At 41.5% G+C, this 14,671-nt stretch overlaps 1 protein-coding gene across 1 annotated transcript in view; it reads right to left on the reverse strand.

Moving 5' to 3' along the window:
• Window positions 1-14,671, reverse strand: part of LOC141105632 (alpha-2-macroglobulin-like protein 1) — a 351,206-nt gene that overhangs the window by 152,256 nt on the left and 184,279 nt on the right. The window contains exons 17-18 of the mRNA XM_073595595.1: window positions 5,522-5,600; window positions 1,814-1,943 (exon numbers count right to left, since the gene is read on the reverse strand). Of these exons, the coding sequence (XP_073451696.1) occupies window positions 1,814-1,943; window positions 5,522-5,600 (209 nt within the window). The remainder of the gene's footprint in view (window positions 1-1,813; window positions 1,944-5,521; window positions 5,601-14,671) is intronic.

The raw sequence follows: 14,671 nt of genomic DNA on the forward strand, positions 1-14,671 counted from the left end.
GTGAGAAATATGCAAAAAAATAAAAAATAAGGAAGGGGGCAAGTACTGTTTCACAGCACTGTATATCTGATTGCGAGAGAGAGGCTTCATAATAACCATAAAAACTCAAATTTTGAGCTATAAGACAAATAGGCTGCTGCTATGTGGGGGAGATTTCCCTTAGTTTAGTGAATGAGGTGAAGCTCTGCCGACTTCCATAGTCCTATCATGTGCAAGTAACAGTATCATTTTTTTTTTAATTTTCTTTGCACGTGATTGGGTATTGTCTGCAAAGTGAATTTTTACCATATTCGCTAAGCTAAGGGAAAATTCCCTTGCAAAGTGAATAGCCTATCTGCCTTTAGTAAACCAACTACCTTGTCTCTGGAGTTAACAAAATATATAAACCACAGGTGGGTAATTCCACAAGCCTCTATTAATACAAAACTGTATTATCTATTTTGGGTGGACTAATTTTGAATGTCTCTATAACGGGGGTCAGCAACCAGAAGATCGCGGACAGGTGACTGGTAGATCGTGGTCTGGGTTTGCTGACCTGCCATTCCAAAGCGTCAAACAGAGTGCAATGCAGAGGGACTACTTGTAAAGTTGGAGCTGTAGTAGAGAGCAAGAGCCACATAAGCCGATGCCTTCTCTGTAGTGCCGGCTCGAGTGATACCAACTGCACACCACCTCTTATGCCGGCTAGCAGTCTCCAGGGTGGGGCCAGCAGCAGGAAAGAAGAGATCTTTAGGTCAGTGTGAAGCAATACACCGGGCATAATAGTATAGGGCTGCTTTCACACTGATGTGCTGCAGTTTACTCACACAGCGGGTGCAGTGTACCTGCAGCTTTCCTGAAGGTTTGCTGCGCTTAGCCATAGACTTCTATTATATCCTGCTGTTTTACCACCCCCAACTTTACGTGTGAATGAGCCTTAAGGTGCCACTGCTGAATGCAACTAAGGGCTCATTCAAGTGCTACTCCTCTGAACAACGATCCGAGTGTGTGTTGATAGGTGGTGAGGAGGCGATATGTTGCCTTCTCACCACCTGATTTAAACCCATGATTGCCATGCAATGCACACATTTGTGACATGGTAGTAGAGCAATTAGAGGTTTAAATCAGGTGTGAGGAGGCGACACTGTGCCCAGTAATCTTTGGGTTCTCCCGTGTTGTTCAAGTAGATTTCCACCACATTAAGGTTGCCTACCCCTCCTCTATAATATCTAAAAGATTTTCTCTAATAAAATGAATCAATCATTTTTTTGCAGAAATTATGTACAACCTCTTTTTCATTTTCTCTCTAGTAAGGTGAAAAACATTTTATAGCTATAGAGGTGTGTAGAGTGTATCTTACCACTTTCTGGCCCTTTTATTAGGCCTGTCACTAACAGATTGTTCCTATAAAGAATGTCGTCATTGCCCTCATGAAATTATTTGCCATGGTACATAAAATATGGGATATTTTAGCATTTAGTACACACTAACTTAGGTGGCAGTTAACACATATTTCATGCCGGGAAGGCCAAAATGAGGAGGGCCAAAATGGAGGAGAGCCAACTCTTGTAACCTCTGTTGGTACACCACCTCCAATACATACAGTACCATCAATGGTCCAGGTACAAAAGTAGCTTTTCGTGCAGCTAATTGGACATAGTCAGCTCTAGCATAAGAAAAGTAAATACAAAAGTGAATAGGGCCTCAACCATCCACCAGTCCACTCAAGTCCATTCAGCTGGAATAATCCCTTAAATATGTAATAGACTCAGAAACATATTTATATTCTGATTTAACAGTCTGTATAACATAATATTTGCAGAGGTTGACTTACCCAGCAGTTACCAACTGCCATATCCATGTCTCTGGAAAGTAGACCCGTGGCTTCTCCTTTTCTACTGTGCTACTGGGATGCTCACCTTCTTTTGAAAGCGTCCTTTCCATTGCTGATTCAGAATCTAAAGCTTAAAACATACCGTAGGGATATAAGATAACATGTGAATCTATCAAAATTTGATTCACTGTTGAATTTGCCCAAACTGCATTGAAGTCTATGAGGAATGGAGAGGGAGGGGCGCTGGGGGGCAAATCTGTCCTATTTGTAAGGTTAATAGGTAAGCTATTGCAAATTGCTTTTGACATATAGGCACACCTCTCCCCCTGTTCATTAAGCTTTAGCTTATAGATCTTGCTAGTACTCGATATTGTGGCTTGGTAACTAGAACAAATAATGGATATGTTGTATAGCCCTTTTACTTAAACCCAGACATTGTTGCTGGGTTTGGGCATAGATAAACAATAGATTATGGTAGTAACTATACTTTGACTAGTACTTCACCAATATTTGATAAAATACAACCAATTATGTACATCAAAACTTTTATATTTATATTTATTTTTATTTTACATATATGGTACTATGAAAAATATTATTGTTTACTTAGCTTTTTAGTTTATCTAATTTGCATATGGGCTTTGACTTAAGAAACAGGCGCCCTCGTTTAAATTCTTAGCTACACACTGTGTAAGTATGACTACTTGCTGTTCGGGCATATGTTGCGGACAGTTAATTTACATATTTTCTGCATTAACACATGCTGTACAAACATTTGTTATTGTAGCCCTGAAGAAGCACTTAGTGGCAAAACATGTTAAGAATATATTCAGTGAGGGAAAAAAGTATTTTATCCCCTGCTGATTTTGTCCCCTGCTGATTTGCATTTTAATGAGTGAAAAAAGTATTTGATCCCCTATCAATCAGAAAAAATCCTGGCTCCCAGGTGTCCTCTATACAGGTGATGAGCTGAGATTAGGAGCACTCTCTTAAAGGGAGTGCTCATAATCTCAGCCTGTTACCTGTATAAAAGACACCTGTCCACAGAAGCAATCAATCAGATTCCAATCTCTTCACCATGGCCACCATGGCCAAGACCAAAGATCTGTCCAAGGATGTCAGGAACAAGAATGTAGACCTACACAAGGCTGGAATGGGCTTCAAGACCATCGCTAAGCAGCTTGCTGAGAGGGTGACAAATGGAAGAAACACAAAATAACTGTTAATCTCCCTTGTTCTTGGGCTCCATGCAAGTTCTCACCTTGTGGAGTTTCAATGATCATGGGAACGGTGAGGAATCAGCCCAGAACTACATGGGAGAATCTTGTCAATGATCTCAAGGCAGCTGGGACCATAGTCACCAAAAAAACAATTGGTAATACACTACGCCGTGAAGGACTGAAATCCTGCAGTGCCCGCAAGGTCCCCCTGCTCAAGAAAGCACATGTACAGGCCCGTCTGAAGTTTGCTAATGAACATCTGAATGATTCAGAGGAGAGCTGGGTGAAAGTGTTGTGGTCAGATGAGACCAAAATCAAGCTCTTTGGCATCAACTCAACTGGAGGAGGAGAAATGCTGCCTATGACCCCAAGAACACCATCCCCACCGTCAAACATGGAAGTGGAAACAATATTCATTTTCTTTTTTTAACCACTTAAGAACCACACAGATACATTATAAACAACATAAATATAAGCACATAGCAGAAGGACCAGATAGATATATTTATTGATTGGATACTTTTTGTTATTGTGTCTATTTAAATTGTTATTGTGTCTACTTAATTTTATTTTTTTTTTATATTGAGTGTTTTCATAGCTCTTGACTATTTTATTTACAGTTCTCTATTCAGATAGATGTAACTATTTATGTTCAATATTTTATTTTATTTTTTTTTAGAAGGAATGATGGTCATAAAAGGCACTTGGTATGCACATACAGAAATGCAAAAAACAAAAAAATAGGATTTTTATAACAGCTTACCTGTAAAATCATTTTCTTCGAGTACATCACGGGACACAGAGCTGCCATAGTAATAACTATGTGGGTAATAGGCCACCTTCAGGTGATGGACACTGGCACACCTAAGACAGGAAGTCCCCTCCCCTATATAACCCCTCCCATACCCAGAGTACCTCAGTTTTTGTAGCAAAGCACTAAGTATCCCAAAAAGAGGGGCGGGACCTCTGTGTCCCCTGATGTACTCGAAGAAAAGGATTTTACAGGTAAGCTGTTATAAAAATTCTATTTTCTTTTTCGTACATCACGGGACACAGAGCTGCTATAGTAATAACTATGTGGGATGTCCCAAAGCAATGAAATTTGAGGGGAGGAAGACATCAAAATAAAGCAGGGCGTCATCAGATGTGAGGACCTATACTGCAGCCTGCAGCACACTGTGCCCAAAGGCGATATCCTCATGCCTTTTTACATCCAACTGATAGAAACTAGTGAATGTATGGACTGAAGACCAAGTTGCGGCCTTGTAGATCTGAGTCATGGAGGCTTGGTAATGCACCGCCCATGAAGCACTAACTGCTCTGGTAGAGTGCACTCTAACTTGAAAAGGTGGAACCCTCCTTTTCAAACCATAAGCCTGAATAATAACTTGCCGAATCCACTTAGAAATAGTAGGTTTCAATGCTGCCTGTCCCTTCCTGGGGCCTTCTGGAAGCACAAATAAAACATCAGTTTTTGGAATCTGAGCAGTCGCCTTCAGATAGGCATTAACTGCTCTCACTACATCTAGAGAATGCAATGACTTTTCTTCCGCAGAACGAGGCCCTGGAAAAAATGAAGGCAGAACAACATATTGGTTCAAATAAAAACCTGACACTACCTTAGGTAGAAAGGTTGGATGAGGACGAAACACCTCTTTGTCCTTGTGAATAAATAAATATGGCTCTTTACAAGAAAGAGCAGCCAATTCTGATACCCTTCTAGCAGAGGATATAGCAACCAGAAAAAACAATTTGGCACTTTGAATGCATCATAGCTTGCATGATCCAGTAAGGATCCTTCCAGCGAAGCTCTTCATAGCACATCTTTAACCGTGACCAACACCTTAGACACTGGCGAAAAAACTGAGGTACTCCAGGTATGGGAGAGGTTATATAGGGGAGGGGACTTTCTGTGTTGGGTGTGCCAGTGTCCATTACCTGAAGGTGGCCTATAACTAACATAGTTATTACTATGGCAGCTCTGTGACCCGTGATGTACAAAAAAGAAAAGACCATATTGCAGAGCAAAGTATTATTCAAGCATACGGCAAAAGCAGAGTAGTCCCAAAGACATTATCAACAAGTGAATATAAGCACATAGCAGAAGGTCCAGATAGATATAACTATTGATTGGATACTTTTTGCTATTGTGTCTATTTTATTTGTCATTGTTTCTACCTAATTTTATTTTTTTATGTTGGGGCAGACCCTGTTCTTATAAAGGTTAAGACTCGCTGCCCTAGGAGATATTGTATACTGTACTGCCTCACTGGCACCTACTTTGGATATTAAGGCCTCATGCACAAAGATGATTAAGCCTGTGCAGCATAAAACATCAGTGTTTTTGAGTGCTCGGGAGGTGCAGGTGCCCCAGAATTCCCATGTTTTGGGCATACATTCCTGACATTCCTATGGCATTAAATGTGAGCAACACTCAGAGCAGGGTACAGCCTAAGGCACAAGGTTTAGTAGAAAAAAATCTTCCTACCGCCAACGGGCATAGTCTCCGAAATACACTCCTCAGGCGTCTTAATTTCTGCACTTGTAAATATTTTTAACTTCATTTCCTGAAAGAAAAGAGGAAACAATTTTTTTTTGTAATGTATGAAAACTGCACTTATGGGAACATTTCTTGTTGCCTGTAGCAACCAGTAACCAGAATGAATCAGAATGAAACTTTGGAGACTTTTCATAATTAACCACTTCAATACCAGGCACTTACACCCCCTGTCCGCCCAAACCAAGTTTCAGCTTTCAGTGCTGTCGCTGTTTGAATGACAATTGCGCGGTAATGCTACACTGTACCCAAACAGAATTTTTATCATTTTGTTCCCATAAATAGAGCTTTCTTTTAGTTGTATTTGATCACCTCTGCGGTTTTTATTTTTTGCTAAACAAACAAATAAAAAAAAAAAGTTTTTCTTTTGTTTCTGTTATAAAATTTTGTAGCACTGACGATGGGCACTGATAGGCGGCACTGATGGGCACTGATAGGCGGCACTGATGGGTGGCACTGATATGCAGCACTGATGGGCAATCATGTGTGGCACTGGTGGGCACTGATAGGCGACACTGATGGACACTGAATGGCTGCACTGGTGGGTACTTATGGGTGGCACTGATAGGCAGCACTGATGGGCACTGATACGTGGCACTGATAGGCACTGATAGGCATCCCTGGTGGCACTGGTACACATTGTGGATGGGCACAGATTGGCAGCTGCCTGGGCATTGATTGGCAGCTGCCTGGGCACTGATTGGCATATCCCTGGTGGTCTAGGGTGGCATACCTGGTGGTCCAGTGTGGGTGGCCATCCCTGGTGGTCCTGGCAGCATCCTGGTCCACCTGGGTGGGCATCTGAGGGGTGGTTGCGCTGATAAACAATCAGCACAGACCCCCCTGTCAGGAGAGGAGACAATTGGCTCTGCTCTACTCGCGTCTGTCAGACGCGAGTGAGGAAAAACTGATCAACGGCTCTTCCTGTTTACATCGTGATCAGCCATGATTGGACACGGCTGATCACGTGGTAAAGAGCCACTGTCGGAGGCTCTTTACCGAGATTGGTGTAGCGGTGTGTCAGACTGACATGCCGCACCACCGATCGCCGCGATGCGCGCCCCCACGGGCGCGCATCGGCTGTTATCCTGCTGGACATCATATGACACCCAGTCAGGATAACTGAACCACCACCCGGCCGTCATTCTGTTATAGGCCGGGCGGGAAGTGGTTAAGCTCAAACACGTTTTATTGCTATATTAAAAGGCGGGTTGACTCATTATTGGTGATGATTGTGAGTTGAATGGCACATCTCCTGCCCTGTATGATGGCAAAAAAAAAAAATTCTTGAGAAGTTCAATGCTCAGCTTGCAGAAATTAGACATGTGCCCTGCCGAAAAATGTGTTTGTTTTAGTTTCATTCAGTGTTTTTTTTTTCCTTTTTCGGGCCATTCGTTATGATCAAAATTCATCATTCAGAATAATATTATAACGTCAGAAAAATTTAAATTCGTTAGGTTCCATTTGTTTACATGCGGTATTCGTTATTTCGATAATTCGTAAAAAATCTGGGATTTAAGAATTCATAAATCCGAAAATAAGCACGAAAATCTGAAAATTCAAAAGAATGAAAAACAGAAAATTCAAAGTAATAACTAACTAACTAATAATAACTATTAAATTATAGGTATTGGGATTTTCGTTATTTCGTTTAGATGCAACTTTCGAATATCCTTTCAAATTTGGCTGTTGATGAACGTAATGAATACCAATTTATCCGAAGTTACGAATAATCCAAAATAATGAATGCCGCATCTAAACAAATGGAATGTGATGAATTAATAATAATAAATAACAATAATATTAAAAAGTTTTTATTATTATTTATTATTATCAATTAGATAAAGCGGAGGTCCGCTGAACAAAAAATATTAAAAGCCAGCAGCTACAAATACTGCAGCTGCTGACTTTTAATATATGGACACTTACCTGGCCAGGGAGCCCGCGATGTTGGCAGCCAAAGCCGATCCATCCTTCGGCTCTCGGTAAGGGAATAAGGAAGTGAAGCCATGCGGCTTCACTTCCTGGTTCCCTACTGCGCAAGAGCGAGTCGGGCTGCACGTCCTCTCTGATCCCTGCTGTGTTCTGTGTCTCGCAGAATACAGCGGTGGAGGAGAGTGTAGGCGTGGGAAGTGGCGTAGGTCACCGCAAGCGCCGTGGTGATCTATGCCAGGAAGTGGGAGCAAATACCTGTATTAGACAGGTATCTGCTCCTTTTTCCCCCTTGAAAGGTGCCAAATGTGACACCAGAGGGGGGGAGGAATCCAAAAAGTGGAAGTTCCATTTTTGGGTGGAACTCCACTTTAAGTTCCATTCGTTTAGATGCGACTTTCAAATTTCCTTTCAAATTTGGCTGTTAGTGAATGTAATGAATACAAATTTATCCGAAGTTCGTAAATTCTGAAATTCAAAATTCAAAAATGCAAAAATCTGAAATAACTAACTAATAATAACTTAACTATTACTAACTATTAAATTATAGGTATTGGAATTTCCTTTCAAATTTGGCTGTTAGTGAACGAAAATCAGAAAATTCAAGAGAACGAAAATCAGAAAAATAAATAATAACTAACTAATAATAACTAACTATTAAATTATAGGTATTGGGATTTCCGTTATTTTGTTTAGATGGGACTTTCGAATTTCCTTTCAAATTTGGCTGTTTTTTTTTTTTTTTATAATCAAACTTTATTTTTATTACAATTCAGCATATCAAACCAATATTATACAAACTCATATTTTCATAAGAAGAGAAAGAAAACTACAAAAACATACAAACATCCTATATTTCTATTCAAGCCTAATAAAAAGGGCATACACCAACATACATAAAAGAAAGGAAAAAAAAAAAGAGAAGGAGAAAAAGAGAGACAAAAAAAAAATCTAACTCCCTCCCCCTTTGGCACCTGTTATATTTATGGTGCAGTTGAATTGGCTCCACTACTACCAATTTGGGATTCCCACCCCTTATCTATTCAACTTCCTAGTGCCCCTTATTTCTACCACCACTCACTACCCCCTTATATACTAGTGCACTGAGGTGTTGAGAACACATCAATTACTCTGTGCTCTCGTGAATAATCATCACTTTAAGTCCCCAAAAAAAAATGTCCTGTCTGAACAATTAAAAAAAAAAACACCCTCCCTATAGTGTGGTGTAATGCCGCGTACATACAGGTGGACTTTTCGATCGGACTGGTCCGACGGAACAAATCCGTCGGACAATTCGACCGTGTGTGGGCTTCATCGGACCTGCAGCGGACCTTTTCGGTCAAAAATCAGACGGACTTTAGATTTGGAACATGTTTCAAATCTTTGACAGACTCGAGTCCGGTCGAAAAATCCGCTCGTCTGTATGCTAGTCCGACGGACAAAACCCCACGCTAGGGCAGCTATTGGCTACTGGCTATCAACTTCCTTATTTTAGTCCGGTCGTACGTCATCACGTACGAACCCTTACGAATCCGTCGGACTTTGATGTGATCGTGTGTAGCCAAGTCCATTCATTCAAAAGTCCTTCGGAAAGACCGTCGGACCAGTCCGGTCGAAAAGAGGCTTCTAAAGGCCACATTATAATTAATTTACTAGTTACACAAAACAGAAAAAGATAAACAAGGAGTGCAAAATATCCCTAAAAACCATACTGTCCCCAAGCCCCACTTAACTAACTAATTATAACAAAGAAAATAAAAAAAACGCCCGCCCACCCCCCTTCCAAAAGTGTAGGAGGCTTCTAATAGCCAACTATCACCCCCCCCCCCCCCCCCGTGACTACTGTGCTTATCACATCCCCAATTTCTAATCTTATGTATTCACATTTCCCCCTATTTAAAAGTGAGTTCTCTAGCCACCTCTCTCGCCCCAGCCCCTCATCCTACCACCACTATGCTTCCCCTTTGGGGATATTAACGGAGCCTTCCTCGTCACCTCTTCCCCCCATGCACATGATCCGCACACTCACGCTCCCATACACCTGTGCGTTAAAAAAGGGGAAGATGGAGAGGGAAGGAAAAAAGAAAAACCAGGGTCAGTATTCAAAATTATCAGCTTCTATAGCAACTTCCAAGAGCACTTATATAGAGGGCATAAAAAGCGTATCGCACATTGCACCCGCCTGTTCTGTGGCACTGTTCTCCCTACCTATCTCTGGGGCGTAATGCTCCCAGCCTGCCCACATCTTTTCAAATTTATCCTGCTGGTCTTTAACTGCGTACACCCATCGTTCCGCTTCCATTATTGAGTTGACCTCTCTCTTCCATTCCAACAAAGAGGGACAGAGAGTCTGTTTCCAGAATCTCGGTATTAATAATTTAGCTTCATTCAGTAAATGTGGCGTAATACTTTTTCTATAAGCTTTAATAGATCTGGGGGTCCCATAAAATAAAAAATATAAAAGGTGTAAATTCCATGGGTCTAACAGTCAACTTCTCAATCCATGGGGCAATTGCCTCCCAGAATGGCCTAATCCTGGGGCACATCCACCATAGGTGTAAAAATGAGCCGTCCTGCCCGCATCCCTTTCAACGTGCATCTGCTGTCGGGTACATCTGTGCCAATTTAACTGGGGTCCTATACCCCCTGGCTATAAATGTATATGCCATTTCTTGTACAGAACTTATAGATGTAGAATAAGTTGACTTAATCATTTTTTTAATTTGTGCAGATGTAAATACCGGCTTTAGTTCTCTTTCCCATTCTCTGATAAAATAAGGGACTGTAGTATTTTGGCCAGTAAGGATCAGTCTGTACACTTGTGATAATAAATGTCTAGCATCTGATAAGTGTACAGTATGCACTGGATTTCAAATGTGGTAAGTGAGTTTAAAGGCCTTAGTAAGGGTTTTAATTTATTGAAAAAAAAAAACACCATTTGATGGTATCTCCAACCCGCTGTGGATATGTTTCCCAGGGTTAACACCAACTCTGGAAGAGGTGATAAGCTTCCACACGGGGCAAATTTGCCACATGTAGTATCCCCGTCTTGCCCCCATGCACCCAGAAATCCCACCTCCTCCCCCAGTGGAAACCAAAGGAACACCTCCAGTGGAGCCAAGGGGGATATCTGCGGGGCATAATTACCTATTTTATTCAATTTATCCCATATTAGCGGAAAGTTCCGGGTTAAGGGGGATGTCCATTCCAAAAGACCCCTAGATATGCTTGGGATCCAAGGGACACCCACCAGGTTCCTCCCTGCCATTGTCTTCTCTAAGGGAACCCATATCTTATTTGAGGAGTCATGACACCAGTTCAAGATACGTACTAAAGACATGGCCCTGTAATACAAGGCTACATCTGGTAGCCCCATTCCCCCTTCTAATTTGTTTCTACGCAAGATATCATATCGTCTGCTGTTCCATACAAACACTACAAAGGCCTTCCATAATTGTTTAAAAAAGGTCTGTGGCAGTGTAGTCGGTACCGTATGCAGGATATATATTATTCTGGGTAATATACTCATCTTAATGGCACTCACTCTTCCAAACCATGTTAGATACTAGCCCTTACATTTCTGCATATCCTCTATTATGCCTGTCAATAGGGAACCATAGTTAAGATCGTATAAAAGTTTTTGGTCCACCGTAATATGTACACCCAAATAAAATAAGGAGTCCCTATTCCAAATAAAGGGATACGCATGTTGCAGGGTTCCTAACAGAGCTGGGGGGACATGGCTCGGCAGAAGTACTGATTTTTCAAAATTTATTTTAAAATTAGATAGCACACCAAATCTCTGCAACTCTGACATCAACACTGGTAATGTCCATGGGGCAGAGAGATAAAATAATAAATCATCGTCATATGCTGATACTTTATGCTCAACCGACCCTATGCATGTCCCTAGTATCTTTCTATTTCTCCTAACTTTGCAGAGAAAAGGCTCCAATATCATCACAAATATTAGAGGGGAAAGCGGACACCCCTGCCTCGTGCCATTACGTATATTAAAATATTCTGATAATGTACCATTCACCTTAACTCTAGCTCTTGGGTCCGCATATAGTGCCATAACCCAGCCCATCATACGATCACCTAGGCCCACCCCCCTAAACACATAAAGACCCAATTCACCCTATCAAATGCCTTGGGGCTTTATCCGGGCCTTGTTGCATCCAATGAAGAATGTGAAGCACAAGAATAGTGTTGTCTCTTGCTTCACGCCCCTTCATGAACCCTGTCTGGTCTGGGTGTACTATCTCCCTTATGCGGTCTTGATGTCGAAGAGCCAGAATTTTAGCTAAAAGCTTTGTATCAGAATTAAGTAGGGAGATGGGTCTACTATTAGCACAATATTGAGGGTCCTTCCCTGATTTCGGGAGCACTGTAATATAAGCCAACAAGGCTTCTGGGGGCAGTGGGTTAGACACGTTAATTGAGTTAAAATAACTACATAGCGGGGGCGCTAACACTGAAGAAAATCTTTCATAATATATATTCGTCAGACCATCCGGCCCTGGACTTTTACCTATTGGAAGGCTGCTGTTACTCTATTCAGTTCCTCAACGGTAATTGGACGTTCTATTTCTTCGCTTACCATGGTGGGCAGTGCGGGCATTGATGAGTCTTTAATATAATCTCGAATCTCCTCCACTCGCTGTCCCTCCATGTCACTTAATAGGTGGTGGGGATGGTTGAATATCATATAAAGCCTTATAGAATCTATGAAATTCTGCCGCTATGGATCGAGTTTCAACTATCTTTTTATCCTGCACTAATAGGTTATGAACATGCCTGGAGTCCTGCTGTTTTTTAAGTTGTCTGGCCAATAGCCGACTGCATTTATTCCCTTGTTCATAAAACCGATGTGCAAAGTATCTATATTTATTTTTAACTTTACGGTCCAAAGACTGTGAAAGATCACATCGTAGTGTCTCTAATGCCGCGTACACACGGTCGGACTTTTCGTCTACAAAAGTCCAACGGACGCCGACGGACTAAAGCTGGCTGGTAATCCGATCGTGTGTGGGCTTCTCCGGACTTTCAGCAGACTTTTTCAGCCTCAAATCCGACGGACTTTAGATTTGAAACATGCTTCAAATCTTTACGCCGTAACTACGACGGACCCCGAAATCCGCTCGTCTGTGTGCTAGTCCGACGGACAAAAACCCATGCTAGGGCAGCTATTGGCTACTGGCTATGAACTTCCTTATTTTAGTCCGGTGTACGTCATCACGTACGAATCCGTCGGACTTTTGTGTGGTCGTGTGTAGGCAAGTCCGTTCATTAGAAAGTCTGCTGCAAGTCCGCCGAAAGTCCGCCGGAAGTCTGTCGGACAGGCTGTCGGACTTTTGTAGACGAAAAGTCCGACCGTGTGTACGCGGCATAATTGTTGGATATCTGCTGGGTCAAGATGTTTTTTATGTTTAGTCTCCAGTACATAAATTTTCCCCAATAAATCTGTTGTCTCTTTCTTTCATTCTTTTTTAATATAAGATCCATATGCTATCAATTCCCCCCCTGATAACTGCTTTATGGGCCTCCCAAACTGCTTGTTCTGACACCTTTCCAGGTGTGTTCATTTCAAAATATGTTCCCATTTTAAGATCTAACGCCTCCACTATAATTTTAATCGTCTAATAATGACTCATTCAACCGCCAAGTTCGCTCCGTATGGCCCACCCATATCGGGGAAAGAGTCAAAATTATGGGAGCATGATCTGAAATGGTTATTGATTTGATTGTACAGGTGCAAACATTTTCCAAATAAAACTGGTCTATAAAAAATAAATCAAGGCGGGAGTACATACCATGTGTTTTGGAGTAGTAACTGTAGTCCCTTACCCCGTAATGTATTATCCGCCAGCTATCGACCAAGTGAAGGGAGCATAGAAGTTGCTTTACATGTTTTAAAGCTCAAAAGATAATGGGGTTTTACCCTTTGACGTATCCAAGCTTGGGTCTAATATGAGATTAAAATCCCCACCCAATATCAAACACCCTTCCCTAAATTTCTCCAACATCTTCAAAGTTTTAGAGAGAAAATTGACTGTCCCAGTATTAGGTGCATAAATTGAGGCAAACGTATAGCAGTGACCATGCAGCATACCTTTAACAAATAGAAAGCGAACCCTCCGGGTCCGTTTGTGAAGATATAAATAGCAACGGACATGTTTTTCCAAAAGAGATTGTCACCCCCCTTGCCCTTGCGATTGGTGATGATGCAAGGAACCATTGATTAAAGAAATATAGCAGCAAACTGGGTATAGACCCCTCCACGAAATGCATTTCTTGCAGAAAGGCCACATCTGCAGCGTGGTGACGCAATTCATGCCAGAGGCGACCCCTACACAAACCCCTTACATTATACGATACAATTTTTAATGGAATAGCCACCACTCAAAATACCAACCAGGCACTCGATACAGTACAGTGCCTAGAATATAATACCCAAAACACCTTTGCCTTCAATTTGCTCTCTGCAACTGACTCGGAAGGAAAGGAAAAAAAAAAAAGAAAGGGAATAAAAGAGAAAAAAAGGAGGAGAAACACCATACCATACTACTCCACCCTGGAGCATACCAACTAGGGGGAGGGGTCCATGTAGGTTTATATGTAAACACCCTATACCTGGGCCTCTCCCCCCACCAGCTTATTTGCAGATTATCAAATCCCTTATATCGGGACAAACCTAATGAGAAAAAACAAACAAAAAATAAACAAAAAAAAAACATATACCGAAATACATTATTAACAATCCCTCTTCCCCGAGCACTATAATCTTAATTCCCCCCTTAAAAAAAAAAAAAAGGGAAGGGAGACACATCCAAAGCCTATACACCAAAACAGAAAAATATAAAATAAGAGTCAATACCAATTCTCCATAACCTCTATTCTGACGTGTTCTGGCATATATTATCCAATTCCCCCTCTACGTGTAATCAATATCTAATTAAAAAAAAAAACAATAACACGAGGAGAGTGGGGAAGGAGAGGAGAAAAAAACAGTCTCCCCTTTTTATTCCTTATTCCTTCCCTCCCCTACCTTCGTCTAGGTAGGTCCTGTAGGGGACTGTTTACGCCTGCCTGAACGGTTTCTACGTTGACCCTTTCTAGAAACTTGTTGCCAATGTTCAGGCTGCT

Source organism: Aquarana catesbeiana, linkage group LG08 (genome assembly GCF_042186555.1).
Source record: "Aquarana catesbeiana isolate 2022-GZ linkage group LG08, ASM4218655v1, whole genome shotgun sequence".
NCBI classification, from domain to species: domain Eukaryota; kingdom Metazoa; phylum Chordata; class Amphibia; order Anura; family Ranidae; genus Aquarana; species Aquarana catesbeiana.